The sequence below is a fragment of the Anas platyrhynchos genome, chromosome 1, assembly GCF_047663525.1.
Source record: "Anas platyrhynchos isolate ZD024472 breed Pekin duck chromosome 1, IASCAAS_PekinDuck_T2T, whole genome shotgun sequence".
NCBI classification, from domain to species: domain Eukaryota; kingdom Metazoa; phylum Chordata; class Aves; order Anseriformes; family Anatidae; genus Anas; species Anas platyrhynchos.
Window position 1 is genome coordinate 182,841,191 of NC_092587.1, and position 24,723 is coordinate 182,865,913.

A 24,723-nucleotide genomic window follows, 5' to 3' on the forward strand; every position below is an offset into this window, starting at 1 on the left:
AAACAAACAGTAATCTGCACTATCCGATTACATTTTAGAGAGCTATCTAGTTGTATTCTTACAGAAACAAATGTGCCTAGTCTGGAATTGACACAAATGAGAAGAGAATGTACTACACCCTTAAAATACATAAGAATTAGAGAAAAGATAGGGAAGTAAAAGAGCCATACGTATGCTAATTCACAGTAACTGATTCATTTTTCATTCTTAATTTTGTGTCCTTGTGTACCCCATGCCTTCTGCTCAGATTTTGATGAATACATTATATATTTTTTGTAGCTACACAAGTGGCCTTACAGACACGAATACTCGAAAGATACAGCTCACTGCAGAGAGGCACATCTGGGCAAGGAAAAAGCAAGCCATATCTCCCGCAGAAAGAAATGTCACACAGTTTCCACAGAAGAGCAAGTCTAGCCATAGGGAAGTCTGTAACATGCAATACATTTCCAAAGTGTTGTTAGGAACTAGTATCATGATGCAGAACTACAGGTACTCTTTAATTAAAATAAAAAAGAAACAAACAAACAAAAAAAGAATTAGAGCAAAAAGTAGACAATATAATCAAACTTGCAATCTCAAACTAATTGAGCAATTTTCCAGATCTCTATCTAGATGTAAATGTAGCTGACATCCGGAAACTTTACCTCCCAGTAGCTGTTCATTCAACAGTCACAAATAACAGTGTGTTTATAAACTCATCAGCTGGGCATCCTAATTCCTCTCTGAGATCATTTCTGGTTAGCTTGCCTGGAGGTAAAACTGTGCCTAAGTAGCACTGCAGTGTAATCTTCATCAGGACGTCACAAGCATGAGGCTGAAGAGAGTCAGCCCTATGGCAGGATTCAGCTAACCCTACTTGTAGACATCTACAGTATACTTGGCTTCACATAAGACCTGCTTCTAACCTTCCACTGAAGTCAGTGGAGGGCTAGTCAATATAGCCAATAGAGACTAGAGAGCAAACACCTTTCAAACCAAAGAGTCTGTATTGACTCAGGCCAGGATTCAGTTTCCTAAATGTACTTTCCAGTGCAATTTGACACACCATAAGGTATCTAAGATATCTACACATTGCTAACAGTGAAACACAGGAAACCTGCATCTTTCTGCAGCAGACCCTGAAAAGGAAGTAGGATGCCCCACAGAGACAATAACAATGCTCGAAAGCCAAATGCAGGCAGCTGAATCCATCCTATATTCCTTTGTTTATTATCGGCAGACATCTAGCTCAAATTGAAACACCTACTTTGTAGGTACTAAAGATGAATGTGGCTTAATTCCGTTTGGGCAGAGGGAATCCAGAGTCAGTATCAGTGGAAAATACTTTTTTATCATTAAAAAAAAAAATAAATCCAAGCTAATTAAGGAACAGCTGCAGTTAATTTTCATAATCTGATATTACAAATTTTTCATTCAAATGAATAGAGAACAGAAGCACAGCGTGCTTTTGTTAGGTATTTTTAAAGCAATTTTTAATTATTCTATGAAGAATATAGTTAGTCTAACATTATACTGTGAGATAACTTTGAATGAGGTCCCAGCTCCATTTTTTTTTTTTTGTTAATAATAAAAATGGTAGGAACAATTCTTATCCTAGATTAAGCATCCTCAGACAGCTATTCCTGTGGGCCTCAACAAGTTATAATTCCACTGCCTGTGAGTATATATAAGAATAGTTCCTTCAATTTTTATTTATTCACAAAATAATTACATACAGCTATGCACATAGCTCCAATAATAGAAGAATTAGCCAATAACTTATCTGTATTCAGATTCTTAAATATTTGCATATTTGACAGCACTACTGCATCTCTCAGTTGTTCAATTTTTCAGCATGACAGTAATGTAGTAACAGAATAAAGATAATTAATAACATTCTAATATCAATTATTTTTTAAGAGACTTTCTGCCAAATCCTCCCTTCTTTACACAAGTAGTCTGCTAAATGTAATGACATTACAGCTGGAGTGTATAGGATTACAATGATTTGATGCTCTGGTTAATACACATCTGTTACATGCAGCATTTAGCCTTCATGTATTATCATATTTTGTTGTTGCTACTGTTTAATGTTTCCTGAGCTAGACGAAGCACCTGACTATAAACAAAGTTAAATCAATCTCTATTTTGTAAGGACAATATTATTGAACTGGAAATCTCAGTAGTAAGAACCAGAGGTTTCCACTCTGTTTTCAATGTCACTTAACCCTACAAATCAATCATTATGATATTCAAACCCTACAAAACTTTGTTTAGTATATGAGATATACAACATTTCTTCTTTGGTACAGAAGAATCGGTGATTTTTCTATGTTTTTAAAGTAGCCCCACATAACACTGAAGACCAGAGTAAGAATCTGTTGGGAATACACAAATGTAAAGAATGGTGTGAGTAACTTGCTTGTCAGAGTTTTACTAAAAATACTTGTACAGTCATTGTATTGTTGAAGACTGGTACTGATTATTGCTGATTACTTACCTCCTTGTCTATAAATCCAAGGAGCTTTGACAAATTTACATCTTGCTATACAGGAAGTGTTTATAATATATTTCTTATGCATGGTACTTACCTAACCCTTTAGGAGTAATGCCACTGCTATCAGCAGGATTAACCACCCAGTAGTAGTATTTCAGTGTGTGCATTAACTGCAGTACTGTTCCTACTCTGCGTATAGTGTTATAGATTGTAGCAGTTCCAATGAATTCAGCTGACAAGTAGGTATACAAGGACAGCTGCACCTAAGAAATGAAATAATTATTTGCATAGGTGCAAGTTAAATATTAACAGCTTTAATTTGAAGAGTTGTTAGGACTTACTTTGGATAGGATATAAAAAAATATAAGAAAAAAAAAAAAAGCTTTACAGACAGCAGAGAGTGGATCTTCATCTGGAATAACCTCCAGAAACTCCTTCCAACCTAAATTGTCTATGATTATGATTAATGCAAAAATAAATGTGCTGGTTAGTATTATATTTTGCATTTTTATACTAAAAGTATATGTTCTTAGATTTTAGGACCATGCCACTTTTCACTTTTGTCCACATTTCTGAACTGTGATTTTTTAGTGAAATATTTTTTTTCACTATAATCAGAGATAAATGACATTTATTTTTATAGTTTTATGAAACCAAATACATAATTTAAATCAAAAGGGAAAATGTATGTGAATGTGTCATAAAAGATAGCTTACTTTTAGCTTACAAATGAAAATACATATGCTTATGCTTTATCACTAGGAAAACAATGCAACCACTTAAGAAGGGACTGGGTTTCCAGAAACAGTATTTTGATAGAATTAGCCAGAATCTTAGGCAAGGATATAACTACTTGTACAAATGCATAAGACTCACTGGAGATTATAGTTAAGCAGGGGATAGACTTCTTGATCTAAGAAGTTTTTGCTATTACTATGTTCATAAATTATAAATATATATATATGTGTGTGTGTGTATATACATATATATATATAAAAGTCCCATGGCATATAAGAACACTACTATTTCACTTCACTGTATAAGAGTCATAACATCTGTCAAGTGTACAATTACCTTTGCAGGGGTATGTATCCAGATAGCAGGATTAAAAAGGATGTGATCACATAATTGCTTCAGCAGAGGTGCTCCATGAGACAATCCATCCAAATATTTTGCAAATGATAAAAATTGTTCCAGAACTGCTCTGGTTATATGAACTCTAGATGACTGGGGAAAAATAATCATTAAAAAAAAGGATTTTTTTTTAACTTCTTCATTAAAATACAGCAGAAATATTAAACAATATTTTCACCAGGCTCATCTTTACTAAATATATGCAACCTCATATGTTTTTATTTCATTGGATATGAAAGGAACATACAAAAAGATATCAACAACTTATATTTCATAATAATATTTATGATCATTCTAAGGACTACATTTTATGAGTTCAAATTATTAATCAACTCAGTGTAAATCCTTTTTATTTTTTCCTTTTTCGGTTGTTTTAATACAAGCCAGTCAGCATGCTACATCATGCTACACAGTGCCTTGAGAACTTCCATCTGAAGTCCTTAGCTCTTCTTTAGTTAGTTTGTGTGTCTTATTGAAATCGGGTTTATCAACATGTAAATACATATTACTGTGAAACTTGCTTTGTTAAACATAAGTAATTAAGGATTTGGGTTCAAAGTTTCATCAGATTTTAAGAGAGCTGTTCAACTTCATAGCATATGTTATGAAACCACTGCTAAGACCTGCTCCTAACTAGCAACATGGCATGTGGTCTTTGACAAACTTCTTTATATACCAAGTAAACAAAAGGAACCAATAGGAAAAAAATCACTAAAAATCCTCCCATTTGCCTTCCCTACAAAATGTTCCAGTTACATTTAATGCTATAAATACAGTCTGGGAACATGCAGATTTGTTATTTTTAGATGCAAAGTCCATTTGTCAGTAATACAAGTTCTGTCTGGATATTGAGTTTCCTTTGGCTTGTACATCACAAATCACAATAAACAGTCTGCAGCTAATAAGAACAAACAGGTTATTTTGATGTTCATGTCAGAAAATGAACAACAGATAATTTACAAATAATAAAATAGAGCCTGACTGGGAAACAAAAGGTTTTTTTCCTGACGTGTGCCAACTGAACAGAAGCATATAATGAAAAAAATAAAATACATCTTTTTAAAAAACTTCAACCAAGGCAAATATATCATTAAAAAACAAGCAAACAAACAAAAAACAAATGTACAATGTACATTTATTTGTACATATAAATGTACAATGTATTCAGTGTGTGTGAACCACAGTGCTCTATTCAAGAGCAAAGGACTCCATGTGGACTCACTGGCCTGCCTGCACATAACATACAGAACTGGAGCTAAGAGCTTTGTAAATTCATTCTGACTATATATCACAAGAAAACCTACCACAGCAAAATAAAACAAAAATAAAAATCTTACAATAATCCTTCAACAGTTTAAATCACACTTATTTAGTATGGAAAACATAGATGCAAAGAGAATAATCTACTTTCATATAATACTTCAATGAAGGTAAACTCTTTCTCTGTAAGAATGTATTTTCCTAGGTGCAAATAACATAGGCATCAGAATAAGAGAAATTATTTATAAATCCTCTTTAAAATTCAATACATTTTTAAATGCATGATTATCATAATTTAATCATTGGAGAACACAAAACTATAAAGGTAACTCCTCAAATGATTGTTATTATGCTGATCACATATAATATCAGCCACTCAAGAATGTCACAGCCATAAGATTCAACTGTAAGAGTATTACTCTTTTAATTTTTAGTTGACAGACAAACTACTGTCAGCTGTGCATAATTACAGTAACTGGATCTCATAAGGTTTTGGGGCCAGGGAGCAGATAACATCTGTCAGATAAGCATCTGACCTGAAACTCAGCTTTGTGATAACTGCTCAACATGTGTAAAAACAAATAAGCAAAGGAAATGCCACTTGCAACTGTTTTTTTCATAAAGAAAATTATTTTATAGCTTTTTTCTTCAAAACCCAGATCAACTACATCAACAATTTCAGAAATAAGCCACAGATGACTAACTTAATTTTTATTAACACACACAACAAAGAAATGTAAACCTAAATTATTGCATGTCTGTGATATGCTTCTACAAACTGGGAACAATACAAGTTGCCTAAAAGAGAGTTTAGGGGACAGAGAGTGTAGAAACACAAAAGAAAATACATTTAAAGTGATTCACAAACAGCTCTAAAGTAAAAGGGTAAATTAGGTAAACAGGATCCAGAAGATTGCTTCTTTCAATATTGGGAGATAAGAGACAAATAAGATTAAAAAACAACAACAACAACAACAACAAAAAAAAAAAACACACAAAAAAACCAACAACTCCTGTAGACAACTTGGAAGAATTACAAATAAAAATGTCTAAAACCACAGATATGTTTTATTCTACCAGCCTTTAGATTTCATCTAAATGATTGGAAATACAAGAATGGCAGTAGAATACTAAGAACAAAGAACAAAACAATCAAAAACATATACCTTTTCGAGGAGGTAGCCAATGACTAGAAATCCTTTTCCACCAAGCATTTGTTCTTGCATGGCTACTGAACTCTTAAGAAGCTCAACCAAGAAAGCCAATAGGGTAGCACTGCATGTAAAGAACAAGTGTTTTTCACGTTACAAATACAGAAGAATCAGTCTGTTGCATTCCCAATATTAACCAGCTACTAAATGAACAGAAACAGGCTTAAAGTGGTGAACAATTCCTTGAAAGAATATAAATTTTACATTTCTTGTTCACAGATTTCTCCCATGGTTGTTCACATATTACAACGGTAAGAGTGGGAGTTATTATTATTATAGAAGTGGAAAAATATTTGTTTTAGCTTTCCTGATTTGAACAGAATTATCCCAAGTTTTTAAGTATCCAGTCCTGCAACTTTCAGTTCTAACCAAAGGTCTTGCAGTTGGCAGAGGCAGGAGATGAAGAGTGGGATCCAGCTTATGATTCTAGAATGATGCAGGCTGAAGGCTGTGTCCAGCCATCAGACCATCCAGACTATGCTAAATAGCAAAATATGCAACCCCTAGGTATAAATCATCATTCCACACTTTCAGTTCCTATAGACACTACTACCATGGAAATGAGGACTCAAATGGCTGAACATGCATGTGGGCAGCAATGCCCAGCACAAACCACAGTGTAACAGCAAGGTGAAGAGCTTCCATCATACTTTCTCAGGATCAAACATTAAACTTGTATCTAGGCCTCACCAAATAAAGGCTGAGAATCACTTTTCATTCTTGTAGGAATGCACAAAAAGACTCAGAGCAGCAAGGAAGTCACCCAGCAGTCCATCCCAGATTCCCAGATGTGCTCTGATGTGCTTAATATCCATGAGGTGTTAAGAAAGCACCAGATGAGAAGGATGGGGACAGGGGGGAGAAATTGAAAAAGTGTTCAGTTTAGAAACTGGAGAGATATTAAAGACTTCAGGGGACAGACTCATCGTCTGATGAAACTATGTTATGAAAACCAACAAACAGAGGGAATATATGGCAGATCAATTCACTGTCAGAGAAAGAAACCACGACTGGTTCTTGTATAGTGAGAGGGAAACAAAAATATACTCATTTGTTGCTGAAAACCCAGAGGAAAAGGAGAAACAAAAAAAATGTTATGACAGAAAGAAAAGAAAATATTTTAAATTACTTTGAAATAGCTTAAAAAGGTAGGTGATGGAATGCACTATGCTGACTTACAAATGTAAAAAAAAAAAAAAAAAAAAGTAATTTTCCCTTTTCTAAGAATAAAATATTTATAACAATTCCTAACTCCTAAAAGAAGTATCTGAAATCATGAAGGTTCTCACACACAAGTACTGGCCACAGGCAAGGGTGAAAACTGCAGCATTTCCAAGTATGAAAAAGTGAATTAAAGAAAATGACCAACCTACATTTTATAAATTTCAATTTTACATAGGGCATGTAGTTAGCAAGAAGTTCTATTTCTCTCCAAATTCAATCTTTTACACTGAAATAAATGTTAAGATTGATTAATCCAAAACACAATTAATGTGCTGAGGAGAACAAGATGTATTCTATTTGGTGAGAAAGGCTGGCATGTGAAGAGTACACAGTGTAGGCCAAGTACATACTGTGAACATGAAACAATGCCTTGTCTTGTTTCATTGCTGACTGGTCACGATAATCAGTCTAAAAACACATATAGAATTCTCCACAAAGTGTCAGCAGTAAGAGAACACAGATAACATCCATTTACAATACTCTAAAGCATTTATCAAAACAGTCTGTCAAACTGTCACATCAATTTCAAAACAGGTTATATACATCAATTTTTTCTTACCATGACAGAAAATTCCTATTGTATTTGTCATTTAAAATGAGACATTCATCATTTTTACTACATGACAAGACATAAGTAGCTCATGTAAAGCCTTGAAGATTTATACTTAGAAAATTTAGAAGTTGAATAGATCAAAGAAAACTCCAAGATCCAATAAAATTCCACACTATCCTATTTTATGAGTAACTTTTAGACTTAGAAGGACAAAAGTGCATAAAATTAAGAAACAACATACATTTGTGGGATTAAGACCTAAATTACAATAACAAATAATATTAATTTTATATTGAAAATCAAAGATTATTCTTAAAAAGGATTTTAAAGATTTTTATAGCATGTGAACACCACTAGACATGTTTGGAATATAATTTCTGTGAGTGATGTTCCAGAAGCCTGTATTGCAATTTATTTGTCACTCCTATCAACTTAAATGTAAACCCATGGAGTGGAATTATACTTATCTCATATTAACACAATTTTTACACAATGGTTATAAAATCTGATAGGACAACACAAATTCTAAGACATCTTAACAAAGTAGGTTTTCTGTCTTTACTTCTTTTTAATTATGCAAAAAATACATCAGTTGACTGTGAAACAGTCAGTGGCCTGCTTTAACCATGCCACAGAAACAAAAAACCACAAGCTGGTTCTGTACAAGGAATAGTCAATCAACATAGTTTTTAATTCAGATACAGATAGAGCCTAAATATCATTTTGATGATTTTAGCCATTTTTATGTAGGATATGACTGAACTGATTAATCCTGCCTGTCCACATTAGCTCTGTACAGAGCTAACGTAGCTGTCACTGCAAAGTGATGCCAATGTTTCTACTTTCAGGGAAATGTATTAATTCAGACAATACCTTTGTGAATGTGCTACGCCTTTTTCTAAGGCCAAAATTGCTTTGAACATCTATGAAACCAGACATGCAAAGACACCACAAGCCCGCACTGCAAGCAGTAACTCTACCTATATTCTTCATCATTCCACGTTATCCAAGATTACCACCACAAATACTAGAATTGTAGTATATACTAACTCAAATCTTGGGATAGCACATGTGAATGCATTATTACACCTTCAAGTGTATAGTATAGTAAGATCAAAATGGAAGGGCTTTTAAATTATAATTGCACACACAGTACCAAAGCTAGTACTACCTGAAGAATATGATCAAAGAGACAGGCAGAAAACAGATTACATGCTTAGTCTGATTTATTTTTAATTTTTTTTTTTTTCCCAGAAATATTGCTTATACTTGTTTTGGGTGAAACTTTTTTTTTTTTTTTGGAGGAGGAAAGAGGGAGTTAAACTGTACTAAATAACAGCTGCTGAATGAAACAATATTTTTTACGTTATGTTATCTATACTTTATACTAGAGAGCATTCAATCTGCCTGCAAAGACCCAAAAGTTTTCAATGCTTTCCCCGATGTCTTCAGAACTTCTCCTTCTCTACATACTCAGACTGACCTCATCCAAACACATAAGTATACGTATTATATATCTATATATCTATATGTAGCAATAAATGCTTAATCACATAATGAATGTTTTCTCCTCAACATTGCATTCTAACAATTTAGTCTACCTGCCTAATTTAGAGGATTGTATCCAGAAGTTTTAACATATTTCTAAGGATAGTCAATTTATATCATCATCTTGGAAACTGAAAATAAATTAAGATTTTAAATATAAAAATCTTTATCAGCAGAACCAAGTTGTCAAAATTATGCCTTTTAAAAAGTTACTGTTGACACAGGGGAAATAGTATTGGTTAGAAGACTGTCTTCTAAGATGAAAAATTTTTCAAACAGAATTTAACAAACTTACCAGTAACTAAAATGCATCGGATTGGTGCAGGGCTCACATTAAACTTGCAAAATTCTGTGCATTGCCATACAAAATTTCTCTCCATTCTTGCCTATTTTCAACTCCCCTAGATACAAAGGCAAATATAAAGGATACTTCAGCCCATTCCTACATCTCCTCTATTCCATGCCCTACCTAGAAGACATCAATTCGTCTGCAGTGCAGCTAATATACAGACACGCAATGAAAGTATGTACACACACTAACACTAAATCAGGCAGAATTGTGATTTCTTCTACTATAGGAAAATTCAGGATATTTTTTTCCAGTTTTCCATTACAAAGTAAAAAAAAAAAAAGTTTCAAACCAAAATAAAACTACAGTATTTCCAATGATTATGACACTGCTTATTCCGTAATTAGTGTGGTGTACAGACAGTAAATCACTGGGATACTGTTACATAAAAAAAAAAAAAGACTAATTACATTATTATAGTATAGTATGTTTCCCCTCAAACATACATATCTCTTGTGAAGACAAAAGAGAAAATAAAACAATCAAAAAAGAACAAACCACAGAAGGACAAAATTGGTGTGCACAGCATGCACTACCTGACTGGGAGATGTTCTTAAGATTGCTTTCATGTTTATACACATTCATGATATTTGTCAATACCCTGCCTTACAGATCATTCTTATGTTCATTCTTAGTCATTCTTATGACACACACTGTGAGGTTACAAATACCACCGAGCATCTTTAATTCACTCTAAACTATAGATACAATAAAAATAACTATTATGTTTCAATAATTCACCATGAAGCTGACATTGAAATGTGTCAACATTACAATCTGCAGTCAACAGCCATACAGTATTGCTCCTTAAATAACAAAATATATTATGGTAATTCACAAAAATAATTGATTCTGTAGGTAACAGTCCTCAAATCCCAGAATTTTGAGGTAAATAGAGTATTCTTCCTTCCTTCTTCATTAAAAATACGAATAATTAAAAACATTAATATATATTTTGTTTTCACTCTCCATTTATGTCTTTGGGAATTTTAAAGAACTTGTGCAGATTACAAGTCACATGGTTTATGAAGTCTTTACTATGACAATAGACAAAGAATCTTCTTTGTCAACTTCTAAATTGGCTGGTGATTGCATCCTATTGGGAACATCAGCCATTGCATATATTCAAAAAATATTCAGGTGGCAAAGACTCTTGGAGAATAAGTGAAGTGAAATATGCTTTTTTTTTTCTTTTCTTTTTTTCTTTTTTCTTTTTCCCCTTCAGTAAGACGTTGAAGAGATCAGTTTCTCTTGTCTACTTTTCTATTAAAATTTTCTCTGAAAATTTTACCTATTTTTTAAAATATCAACTTAAAGTGTGTGCTATAAAATTATTTGGATTTTGCATTACAAAAAGCAGATTTAAGTAAGCATGTGGCTATGAATATCTAAGTATCTTAATAAATAATAGATTATTTAACTTGAAGATGCTATGTAAAAGAAGGGTGCAGGAATTTGTTGTCTGATTATCTTTCAGAAGGATCCTTCATAAACTAATTCCATCTTATTTCCAGCTTCTACAAAATAAGATAAAGAGATTATATGATTAACTCCATCATAGGCTGTTATGTGATAACTCTTGAAAACTAATCTTTGCATAAACAGAGTGTTTGGAATTAAGGAAAATCATACACCTTTTTTTTAATTATTATTATTTTTGCAGACACACAAAAATCATAAGGCACTTGCTCCATAATTTCAACTGACAGGAACATACAAAACTCAGTACTTGGCTATATTAGAAAGAAAATTATTATTACTTAAAAAGCTTTTCATCCACTGGCATCCCATGCCATCTGAATGTTAACAATTTTTTTCCAGAGAAAAAAGTTTTTCAGAAAAAAGTTAAGCAAGTTTGGCTGATTCATTAAGTGATACGTTACTTCATCAGAATATTTACTAGACGAGGAATGTTCCATACTATGAACTCAGAAATCCTCAGGGAGAAGCAGTATTAGTTTTTAGCAATATACTAGTAATATATTTTGATGCACAGAAAACACAAGATGATCTCCACTTCCTCTACATTTTTTCCTTCAGGAAGAAAATGCAAACCACAAGGGGAAGGCACAGATTTCAGAAACTTTTTTGACTCCACTTTTAATATAAAAGGTGAAAAATTGTTTCATGGTATATTCATTGCTGTCGTGCATGTTTTAATGCAACTAATTGCTCTGTGAGATTACTGACTAAATTACATATTCTTTCATTCCTTTTTATTCAGTCACTGCTACTAAAGCCATAGTGATGAAAAAACAGGAAGAGTTCTCCTAAACAGATTGGAGGTAATATGAACTCAGAACAGAAGAGACATGCTGACAGTTGGTGGGGATGGAGAAAGGATCCAGTGAGCTCACAGCTCACTCACAGCTAAACTTCTAAAGGGTTTCCTTAGATACCAGTTTAAGTACCTATTTGCTTTCTGTAAGGTTATTGGAGTGAAAGGGGAAACTACTTTCTCTTCTCTGTTCCTCTTCTTTTTCTCACATCAAATGATGAAGACAATAAGAGAAAACTGTTTATATATTTCATCCAAAGTGACACCATGAAACATGAGTCGCATGAATAGGTGAGATTTGGGAGAACTGAAGAGGATAGTCATTACACAACTTCATTTATGGACATAAAATTTTGGGATACAGACTCCAGTCATAAATCAGCCATCCTCAATAGTTTCTGGATCTTCTGAATATGTGGAGGTACCACAGTTTGGGAGTTTGTAGAGCATTTTTGACACATGGTACAATGACCGTTTTTTTGTTTGTTAGTTTATTTGCTTTTTTAATGAATGAAATAAATGAAATTCCAGCAGTCTGATTTGGGAAGTAACATTTCCTTCCATGACTTTTTGGGAAGAGTATAACTGATTTCCTTTGATCACAGCTAGATACAACAGATCTGAAATTTCAGTTGCAATATTTAGCCTTGTTCCCTTTGAAACATATAAGAAGTGGGTTATCAGAACCAAACTCTGCAAACTCCAAATTCTATACTGGAAGCAACAATGAACTGCGACCCTGATACTCTATTGGAGATATGGGTCATAAAAAGTATGACTTTCACAGGCACCCAGCCCAGCTGGGGCAAACAAGAAAATCCTTGAAACATACTTGAAGGAGAGGACAGGTTAGGCAGATAGGCAAGATAGTACCTGGCATTCCTATCTTCTGTTATGATTTTAAAGACAAATTCACTTAAACTAATGACATGATTAACTAAGAATTATTGGAAATTCACAGATTTCCATATTAGGATAAGAAAAAAATAACATATCATATTATATATCCTGCCAAGCTGTGCTACATCCCAGCTATGGAAACAAGTAGGAAATTGTACATATTTGCTACCCAAGAGACAGGATAGTTCTCTAAGTTACTCTAACAAAAAGCATATGCGGGAACACTACTAACTGCAGACAGGAACCTAAAAAATTGTCATCTGAATTAAAAAAAAAAAAAGTTAAAGATATTAATTGATTAGAACAAATCACATAAAACATTTAAAGGAAAGGATGAGCAGGAGTTCAAATATTATTGTTGCCCCCTTCACTGATGTTTGCATTTAAAAAGAAATGAAATATTGTCCACCTACTAAGACTAAGTCTATATGCTCTGTATCAGAGCCTATAGACTATCTAAATTAAAGAGTCAAAATAATGTCTTAAGAAATTGACTGAAAAGATACTACATTTATTTTGCTACATATCTGGGGGGAGGGTGTTAACCTTTGAGAAAGTTAAGGTGGCCCTAGGCACTGCATTTATTTAGTAAGATAAACAATAAAAACCTTTTTAATTACTCTAGTATAGTTTACGTGATCTAGCAAATACAGTTAATAACTTCTATAAAAAGAAATCTTTTGACCTTATCTTAAGTAAACAGCTGTAGATCCTTCTATTTTCAAATATGTTCCCAATATGATACATTTCAAAGCAACAATATCAACTGAATTAACACTTTATTTTTTCATTCCGTGTTGGAATTGGATCAGTACCAAAGCCATCAACACTTGATACCTTGTTGAAATCAGTCTCTATATCAGTGCTCAGCACACCCAAATGAATTCAGAACTGTACACAAGAGGCCACAAGCAAACAAAGCAAATCCTCCCTATCATGTTACCAATGTAGTATAATCAAAGGTATCAAGAAAATACCCCCCAAATCCACTCTATATTGATTTTTATTAAATAAACTAGTCACTGGCTTAGACTGGTAATTTTTCTATTCTAACCAGAGTACTGAAAAACAAGATGAAAAGGGGCAAGCTTGGTATTCAAATTGATAGACCACTCTTTCAAGTAGCAGGTGCACCATTTAAAATAAGAAAATACTAAGTTCATAAGATATGAACTCAGTTTTGATCATTCTAATTTCAGAATGAGAGCATAAGAACCTCTGAAGTGCTTCAAAAGCAGAATTGTAGGATATTTCAATATTTGGTCTTACAGAAGATGTAGATAAGACATACAGGGATATGCGTATTGAGGAATAAAGAACATTCAGAAATAATATTATTAAGCCACGAAGTTGCTGTATTCACATTGTCCTGCTATTGTCCTGCTAATGTCCACTGTCCATTCAGAATGTTATTTACAATGAATCTATTCATTTAGAAAAGATTAAAACTGTAAGTGAATCAAGGAGATTAAAGCAATGTAGTCCTTCCCAGTCCTGTTACCAAACTTCTTCTGTGAAAAATAAATAAATAAATAAATAAATTAATTAATTAAAAAGTAGAGAAACCTGTACTTATTAAATGGACTGAAACATGAAGGAGTGTAGCAGGTGAGAAGGATTTAGAAAAGTAGTCTGGATTGCTCATACATTAGGGTATCAAGCTGTTGATTCTTCTCATCTTCCAGGAACACAATAAGGCAAAACCAGAGACAGCACAACTTTCCAAGGGGCAACTTTTGAGTCCTCCCATTTGGCCACCACAAAGAAAGAAATACTTCAACAGCTAGAGTAAGACTTTATAAACATAATGGCTTATAATAGTGTCAATAATGTCATCAAGTATCCTCTGGACTTTTTTTTTTTCAAAGATGCACAATGGTTATCCACCTTTTGATGGTACCTTAGAAAAACAGATATATTGGAAGTGCTGAATGCCAACTACTTTTCAGAAAGAAGTGCTGCCTTGTAGACACTTTGGGTATAAACAAGTATCAGATCCAGTTCTGCAACTGAATTTTGGAAGTGAAAATACACCTGAAGAATGTAAATGACCAAATAGTCCAAACAACAATGGAAAAGAAGGAAAGGAAACAATGTGTACTTTCCTTAATCCACCCCACAAACTAATCTTAAACATAACCCTTTTAGCTCCCTTTCTTCTTTCCCCATAACCTCTCTCCTTTACCACAGAAATCCTTTATTCCTTCATTTGCCTACTTCCTTGTTCACCTGAACTATTATTTCTTCTCTATATCAGCATCCTGTAAAATTAAATACAAGAAAAAAATGTACATACACCAGAAAAAACAGTAATTCAACATTTATGTCACATCTCATCAAACAGGCGTTTGGTTAAAAGTGTTTTGAATATGTTCTTGAGTTGGATCGCATTTTGTTGTGTTATGTATTTGTATAATCTGTAGAACAATGAATTACGGAGCTCTAAAAAAAAAAACCTAATTATGGAAGAAATGTTTTGATTTATTCAGAGAACTGTTTTCCTACTTACAGTTCAACTAACTCCAGAAACAGTTCTATATATTTTATATTGAACTTTATTAATGTTCTCACTCAGTAGAAAGACCACACACTTTGGAAGAATTAGCCTTTCTCTCAATTTCTACAATTTACATTAAATTAACACTCCATTTTTAAAGAGACTGAGTTGCTGATTAATCATTTATTATAGACTCAGCTCATTAATGAATTTAACATATATTTTATTCATAAATATATGTGCACATACACACATGATTTTCCTCAAATTGGAAAAAAAAACTATTTTGCCTACTGTTGTGCCAGTAAAAAAAAACAAAAACAAAACCAAAAACAACATACAGGGAATTTTTTCAACTCCTCCTTTACCCCCACCCCCTACTTCACAACACTTCAATGAAAAGTATATGATGGAAAACAGATTAGTAAAAAATCAATATCCTACACCACCAGCTTTTCTGTCTTTTTTTTTTTTTTTTTTTTTTTTTCTCCAATGAATGAAATTATTTTCATTACTGTGCTGCAGGGAATGCAGGGAAGTAGACCTACTTAATTTTAAGACTGTTGCATTAGTTTCACCATTGTACTAAAATATTCTCATGAAATGAGAATGTTTACTTTTTACACTGTATATATATATGAAAAAACATATACATAAATAAATAAAACCCAGCAGCCATCTAGCCATCTTAGCTAGAAATATTTGAGTTACCAAGTGGAAAAAAAAAATTGACAAAACTTCAACAAATTAGTTTCTTAAATTAGACTGAGACATGTGATCTTCCAGTAGTAATGATACCAATGTATCATGTATCAATGTATCAATGTATCAATGTATTGCTTCCAGATAAATTTTTCAAAGTCATAGGTCATTATAGTATTATTTATTATTATTTTTCAGTGTAATAATTTATTATTGAACTATCTAATGCAATAGGAAATATCCAGAATAACTAACAGCAGAATGCATTCTGAGCAGGAAAATAAGCCACATACTTTGAATTATGTACTTATTTTCATTATTTATTCAAATACAGGAGTCAGTTTATATTGTCCCTAAAATCTGTACAGAAAAATATGGTAACGGTTCTTAAGCAATACTTATGTCTGTTGGATGGACAGCATAGACAATTGAGGAGCTTCCTGGAATGTATTGATGATAACTTCGTTCTCCAAGTGAAAGAGAAGACAATGAGGAGAAGTACTGTGCTGGACCTCATTCTCTCTGACAAGGAGAGGCTGGTGGAGATTGTAAAACTCAATGGCAGCCTTGGCTGCCGTGACCAGGAAATGGTGCAGTTTAGGATCTTGATGGCAATGAGGAGGGAGCACAGCAAGCTCGCTATCCTGGATTTTGGGAGAAGAGACTTTGGCCTCTTCAAGGGTCTGCTTGGTAGAGTACCATGAGACAAAGCCCTGGTGGGAAGAGGAGCCCAAGAAAGCTGGTTAATATTCAAGGGTCACTTCCTCCAAGCTCAGGAGTGATGCCTCCCAACAAAGAGGAATTCAGGCAAAAACACCAGGAGCCCTGCATGGAGAAGAAAGAAGCTCCTGGTCAAGCTCAAGCAGAAAAAGGAGGCCTACAGAAGGTGGAAGCAAGGCTAGATAGCCTGGGAGGAATACAGAAAGATCATCTGAGCAGCTGGTGATCAGATTAGGAAAGCTAAAGCCCTATTAGAATTCAAGTTGGCCAGGAATGCCAAAGGAAACAAGACAGGTTTCTAAAAGGTACATAAAAAAAAAAAAAAAAAGCCCTCTCTGGAAGGAATTAGGAGACCTGGTTACTCAGGCTATAGAGAAGGCTGAGGTACTCAATTACATTTTTTACCTCAGTCTTCACCAGCAAGAGCACTAGCCCTAGTCCCAGAAGGCAATGTCATGAAGAATCAAGAACTGCCCAATGTAGGAGAAGATCAGGTTTGAGACCATCTGAGGACCTGAAGCTACACCAGGCTGTGGGACTTGATGAGATGCACCCATGGGTCCTGAGGGAATTGGTGGATGTAGTCACTAAGCCACGATCCATCGTATTTGAGAAGCTGTGGCAGTTCATTGAAGTTGCCACTGATTGGAAGAGGGGAAACATAACCTCCATTTTTAAAAAGGGAAAAAAGGAAGATCCGGGGAACTACAGGCCAGTCAGTCTCATCTGTGTGCCCAAGAAGATCTCATAGAAGATCCTGCTGGAGACTATGCTGAGGCACATGGAAAATAAGGATGTGATTGGTGACAGCCCACGTGGCTTCACTGTAGAGCAAATCATGCCTGACGAATATGGTTGTCTTCTATAACGGGGATACAGCATTGGTGGATAGGGGAAGAGCAACTGACATCACTTGTGCAAAGCATTTGACACTGTCCCTCATGATATCCTTGTCTCTAAATTGGAGAGACATGGATTTGATAGACGGACCATGTGATGGGTCAGGAATTGGCTGGGTGGTCACACTCAAAGCATTGCAGTCACTGGCTGGATGTCCAGGTGGAGATCAGTGATGAGTGGTATTCCTTAGGGGTCAGTGCTGGGACAGGTGTTGTTTAACATCATTGTTGGTGGCAGGGACAAGTTTGCTGAAGACACCAAGCTGTGTGGTGTGATTGATAAGCTGGACAGGAAGAGATGCTATTCAGAGATACCTGTACAGGCTTGAGAGGTTGGCATGTGAAAAGATCATGAAGTTCAGCAAGGCCAAGTGCAAGGTGCTGCAGCTGGGTTGGGGCAATCCTGAGCACAAATAGAGGCTGGGAGGAGAATGGATTGAGAACAGCCCTGAGGAGAAGGTCTTGGGGATGTTGGTTGATGAGAAGCTCAACATGAGTTGGCAATCTACACTTGCAGGCCAGAAAGTCAAAGCATGACTTTCTGCTTGATGGAGGTAACCATCTCCCTCTATTCTGCCCCTGTGAGGCCCCAGTTGGAGTAGTGTGTTCAGGTCTGGGGCCCCCAGTATAAGAAGGGCATAGTCGTATTAAAGCAAGTCCAGAAGAGGTCCATGAGTATGTTCAGAGGTCTGGAGCACCTCTCCTACGAAGACAGGTTGAGAGAGTTGGCATTGTTCTGCCTACAGAAGAGAAAGCTCCAAGGAAACTTTTCAGTGGTCTTCCAGTACCTAAAGGGGGCCTACAAGAAGACTGGAGAGGGACTCTTTATCAAGTACTGTGGTGATATGACAAGGGGATATTTTAGTCTTTAAACTAAAAGAGGGTAGATTTAGATCAGACATTAGGAAGTAATTATTTACTCTGAGGGTGGTGAGGCCCTGGAACAGGTTGCCCAGAGAATCTGTGGATGCCCCATCCCTAGAGGTGTTCAAGGACAGGTTGGATGGGGCTTTGAGCAACGTGGTCTACTGGGAGATGTCTATGACCATGGCAGGGCGGGTGGAATTAGGTGATCTTTAAGGTCCCTTCAAACCCCTATCCTACCTCTAGAGAATTAGGCCACACACTTTGCTCTAACAATTCTAGACATTTCGTGTTGCATTAGAATAAGTTCACTGTCAGCATGAGATACAGCATGAGATCTTAAATGGTAAGCAAGATCCTTACAAAAATAACTACCTCTGAGCTAGCTTTACACAAGTCAGCAAGGGTACAGACAGATTTCTAAGCAGTACGTTGCATGTTATGCACTGAAGCATTTATCCAACTTCCACGTGTGCTCAGTAACTGAAGGGTAGGTCTGCGTCAACAGAACAGAGGTTTAATATTCCTCTGTTTAAAAGTCTCTTTAAAGTCTCCCCCAGTTACTGTCTCCCCCAGTTACTGTTGCAATTGTACTGTGGCCAAAACATAGCTGAGCATAGATGTGTGACTTTCTGACAACATGTTAATATGGTGGTGTCTTTCCCTTGCTTGGAATGTGATTAAGTATGGATTTAAATGTCACAGACTTTGAGAAGTAAACAACATTGCATTGTCAAGCAAAAACACATTGATTTATTTCAGAAGTTGCAAAATTATCACAAAACTATCCTTAAAAAATCTAATGTGATTTGAATTCACTATTTAATCCAATCACTTATGTCCAATTTTGCCTGGAATTTCCTCAGGTTATTACAATTTGCACAACTCTACAGTAAATTACTTTTTCAAAAATAATACATATTTTTAAAGAAACAAAAGTAAAATACATCACATAATTTACAAAAAGAAAAACAAACAAAAACTATTCCCACAGCAGAAACTGAAATATTCTTAGCTGAATTCAATGTTTATCTTGCTTGAAAGAAGCTTACCAAACTGTTGTTTCCACCTGACTGTCATGCAGCTGTCGATTGTCTAGTTGGGCAAAGAGAGGAAAAAGAACTTGAATTCCTCCAATGGAATGAATTGCACTGTGAATGGAGTGGGTTACGATAGCTTTCACATCCTAAATTAATAAAAAAATAAATAAATAAATAGAAGGAAAAAAAATCCACTAATCTCGGTTTTAAAGGATAGTTACAAATATAACTTGGGAACACTTTACCATTGAATGGAGTACAAACTAAACAAGACATGTTTTTAACTTAATTTCATTACTCATGTTTCAGCTATACTCATTATACTTAAAGGCAAACAAATAGAAAAACTTTAGGATCATGCCAAATTCTGGCTTATGGTCTGAAGTATATATTTCTTAATGAAAAAAATTAGCAAAAGACAGTTCACATGATAGGTGTTATTAAGAACCGAAATATAAAATTACAGTATCCTCGTACAATAGCACAGAAATTATATTGTCATCCAAATGATGATGAGCTAACAGTTATCACAGAATATGAATTTAGTATATACATGAAGTATTCAACAGAGAAAATCCAAAGGATGCAAGTACTTTTGTTATGTTTTTCCTCTCCGGGAAACTAGCATACAAAGATTATGCTGGGAACAACAGCCATAGTAGCATTGATATGGAGATGCACAGAACATAGAAAAAAAAAAAAAAGGCAAATACATGATTTAAAGGACAAAAACAATCTCAATGAAAGGAAAAGTTTTAATGTGTACCTAGTAGCTGTAAAATTTGCATTTGCTAATAATATTAATAATCAGAAACAATAATCGGTTAAATTATAGCTTTTGTATTCTCATTTGGTCAACTAAAAATTACAATTATTGAAAGTAAAATAAAATACACAAACCTGAAGCATAAGAGCATGTGGGGAGTGTACAAAAATTGAAGGATTTTCCTTTGGTGAGGATTCAAGGCATAGCTGGGCATCAGTAGCCTTTGCATTATAAGTAAATGCAATGCTACTTGCAAGTTTCCCATCATAGAGCACTTGTTTATGGTGCTCAGCCAGATGAATGTCACTCTCAGATTTAAATTTAAATGTGCTCTGAAAAAAAACCAACAAACAAGAAGCTTTATAAAGTAAATAGAATTTTGAATCAATTTTGTTTAAGGTAACAGTTATTTTAAAACAGCATAAATCTCAGGCTTCATTAACAATCCAGATTATATATAAATGAGATACTTAAATTAAAAATAAAACAAATTCTAAAACCCACTTTTCAAACTAAAGATTCTTAAGCTTAAAAAGAATGAAAATCTCTGTTATCCTTAAGCATACCATGAACCATATCTGATCTAAAACTATTTTTTCTGGCAACACTGACAAATCAATCAAGCACAAGAAGATAGATATCTTCCTTTCTGCAAAGCGTTGTCAGATTTACTTGGCACACACCTACTTTTACATTTGACAGTGGCAAAGAGACAACTAGTAGTAACACACAGTACTTTGTTGATACAAGTAAATACATTAGAAATTATCACCATTTCATCATTGTAATATGAAATTCAATTTATGTTTCTAAAATCTTTATTCATCTTAAAATGATTTATTGCTGAGGATAAATATGAATTATTTTGCTTATTTTTACTGAATATAGCCATCTATATAGTTGTTTTCATCCATTTTGTCCTAACAAATTTCTCTCTTGCTCCTGCCCCCAACACAGTAAGAAAATACATCATGAAACTGTAAAAAAATGTAATCACTAGGGTTGTTGTTATCCAAGGTGGAAGAATTAAAATAGGCAATTTATAGGCTATCAGCTGCTCTTTCAAAAAATAGTACAGGTTTCTGCCAGTTATGTAAACCCATAAAACCTATGCAGCTTTTGCAGAGTTCTCAAGGCTGATGGAAATCCTGAATAAATTTTCTTGTTTATGGCCAAATGATGGGAAAGGGTGACTGCTCAAGTGACTGACAATATGAGCTCTTGTGACAAGCATCAATTTGTCATAAGAAAGATGTAGACTGAATAAACTGGGCATTTGACTGCAGCTGATTGAGAACCCTTGGAGCAGATCTGTCAGTCAGTATATTTGGTAAGGAAACTCCCAGTGATCCCCAGTTACTGCTTTGTGCATATTAAAAACCTGTTCAGCACCAAAGAGACTTCCTTTTGGAAGAAACTGAACTAGAAATGTTGACTGACTGCTGACAGTCATTCAGTCCAAAGTATCAGACTTTAACCAATCTGAAGCAATAATTCCCCCCAACCCTGATACACACACTGTGGACATTCAGCCTTCAGCATCGAATGCTTTAATTTATAAACGGGTTCCCTTATCTTGCCACACTGCTCACTGAAGCAGAAATAGGCAGACTAAATCTTACGCTTACAGCTTGAGAGCTGGCTCTCAGTTCATATGGCTGTCTAAATCTCACTTATCAGGAAATCACTACTACAGGTTAGAGACTTGTCCTGATGAAGGTGATGATGCATTTCTCCCCAGAGAGCATATTTAACTATACAGATATATCTTTGTACACTTATTGCAGAGACAGAAATAGTTCAGTCGTTTCACTGATTTCAAAAGTTGTCTGAAAAAAGAATTACAGCCATCCAAGTTGAGCAAGAATGATCTTAAATTGGAAATGCTATTGTTCTATTCACATTATTATGGTATGATGGAAAAAGAAACTACTAATTAGACACAATACTCCTTTGTTATTAACATTAGCTTACACAAAAAAGAATATAAATTTAGCATACTCATTCTGTCCTGGGGACTTGGGAAAATGCATCCACAGGAGGACAGCAGAGGCAATCAAGTGTATAAGGTCAAGTAGAAAATGGTTAATTACTGGTCATGGGAGGAATGAAAGTTTGAGATCTCATACAACCAGTGTGAGGGCATAAAGACCACAAAGAGCCTTAGTTTTAAGATGTTGAATGGCAAATACATATATTTATTCCTTTATACCTTATCATCATAAATTAGCTTCTTTATCAATTATTCAATATAGGATTGATATATATATGATTTTATATGAGATCCTATGTGATACATACATGATTTACAAGAAACCCACACCTTTGATTTTCTCTGCCACAACCTCTTGCACCTTCTCTAAAACACTCACTGGAACTCCTGAGATAATTTTTAGCCATTATTTTTTATCTGGTTATCAAAGTATAATAAACAATGTTCAGAAATACATAATACATGTGAATTTGTGTACATTTAATATCTACTTAGTGTAACCAGCATTAGAGAATCAATATAAAGTGTTTTCCAAACTTCATAGGAAGGAGAGTGATATTTGTCTATTCTAGCTACAAACTGGATATGTGGAGAACTTGTATGATGCCCTGTGATTATTATAATGAAAATAGCCTAAATTAGTTTTGACAACAAAGGATGAAGCTTTCAGTCAGGATATAATTATTTTTTTAACATGGAAAAAACTATAAATTTGGATTTTTTATATATCCCATATGTATATTTTCCACTTAGGAAGGCAAAAAATACCATGAAGACTTTTAGGAGAGCTACTGCCATCTCACGCTGCATTTTTGTCACCTGGGACATAGCAGATGACTTTTAATCAACCTTTAAATGGTTGATTAAATGGTAAACCCTTGAACTGAACTGATAAGCCTAAATTCATTCATCTAGCACAAACAATATCTTAGTGCATATATAATATATTCACACAGTATATTCATACAGTATACAGAATTCCATAGCAGATGCAAACAACCTACTTGCAGGAAGTTTTGGAATTCGTTGCACTTTTGCTTGCACGTTCTACATAGGTGGTAGACATGGTGTCAGATTACAAGTGGTATCAGAATTTATTGCTAGACTACAAATAGTATAAGAATTTATTCAGAGATCATAAACATTTCTGCAAATTTAAAAACTTACGATAACTAATAAAAATTGTCAAGATAGAAATCTAAGCTTTTGGGCAACCAGATAAGCAGCTGAAAATACCTATGTAAATAGAAGCATGGCATAAGGCTATTAAGACATAGGCTTATACTAGAATCATAGCAGTTAAATTTAGCAATACAAAATTAAAAACTCACAATTACCAGTTTTGTATTTATTAATATTAGAAAAGAAATTGCCTCAACTCACTGGAAAAAGTTAAGCATTATTTCCTTTTGTTGCAGGATTATCTTTATAATAACAGGAATTTTATTTCTGCAGCATAAATTTTAATGTCACTACACACATTCTACATCAAATTTTCCAATAAAAGCATAACAATAATAATACACAGGAAACAAGAGAAGATCGTAGTCCAACTCATCTGCAGTATCCAACGCTGAATGCAACTGAAGCTAAAGCTAAAACGGTAAGAAGCACTTAAGGTTGTTCAGAAGTGAGAAGTAATTATAGTAGATGCTGTAGCTGACTGCATTTGAACATCATAGACAAAATGAATGAATACTGCAATATTATATAGATTATATTGTAAAACAATAGCTAAATATGTTAACTAAAGTTAAAATCTCAGAGGCTTCTACAAATGAGAAATAGGCATTAATTAGTGTTTAACCATTATTGGTAAAAGCTATTTTTTCAGATACTTAGAGAAAGAATGAAAACACTTTACAGAGGAAAGAGGCGTTAGCTGTGCTGGGAACACTGTCTAAACCTAAAATCATGATATACCAAGGAGAAACATCCCTGAAGTATTAAATTAATCTAATTGACATTTTATAAAAATCAGTAATAAGCTATAGGTGTGAAGAAATTTAGTTTAACAGAAGCCTAATAATCAATAAATGTAATAATGATTGTGCAGTAACTACTAGAAATATTGTTTAGCATGAAAACACATATGCCTTACGAAACCCTTCAACACTCGATATTATTACATATTATTTTTCACTTGAAACAAATGAAACCATTATTCCTATTTCATATAACTACACTATGCTCCTGCAAATCTGGGAATTTAATAAATTCATAAAGATTTATACATTTATTATTAAGCACTATAAGGTCACATTATTTTCTTTTGTATGACCAAAAAACCACATTTGCAGAAATCT

General features: G+C 34.2%; 1 protein-coding gene across 15 annotated transcripts in view; it reads right to left on the bottom strand.

Annotated features, from left to right (window-relative positions):
- The window catches only part of NBEA (neurobeachin), a 509,188-nt gene that overhangs the window by 359,654 nt on the left and 124,811 nt on the right, over nt 1-24,723 (bottom strand). For all 15 annotated transcript variants that reach the window (XM_038174546.2, XM_072032602.1, XM_072032605.1 and 12 more), the window contains exons 9-13: nt 20,559-20,756; nt 19,671-19,804; nt 6,040-6,148; nt 3,554-3,706; nt 2,574-2,742 (exon numbers count right to left, since the gene is read on the bottom strand). In XM_038174546.2, coding sequence (XP_038030474.1) covers nt 2,574-2,742; nt 3,554-3,706; nt 6,040-6,148; nt 19,671-19,804; nt 20,559-20,756 — 763 coding nt within the window. The remainder of the gene's footprint in view (nt 1-2,573; nt 2,743-3,553; nt 3,707-6,039; nt 6,149-19,670; nt 19,805-20,558; nt 20,757-24,723) is intronic.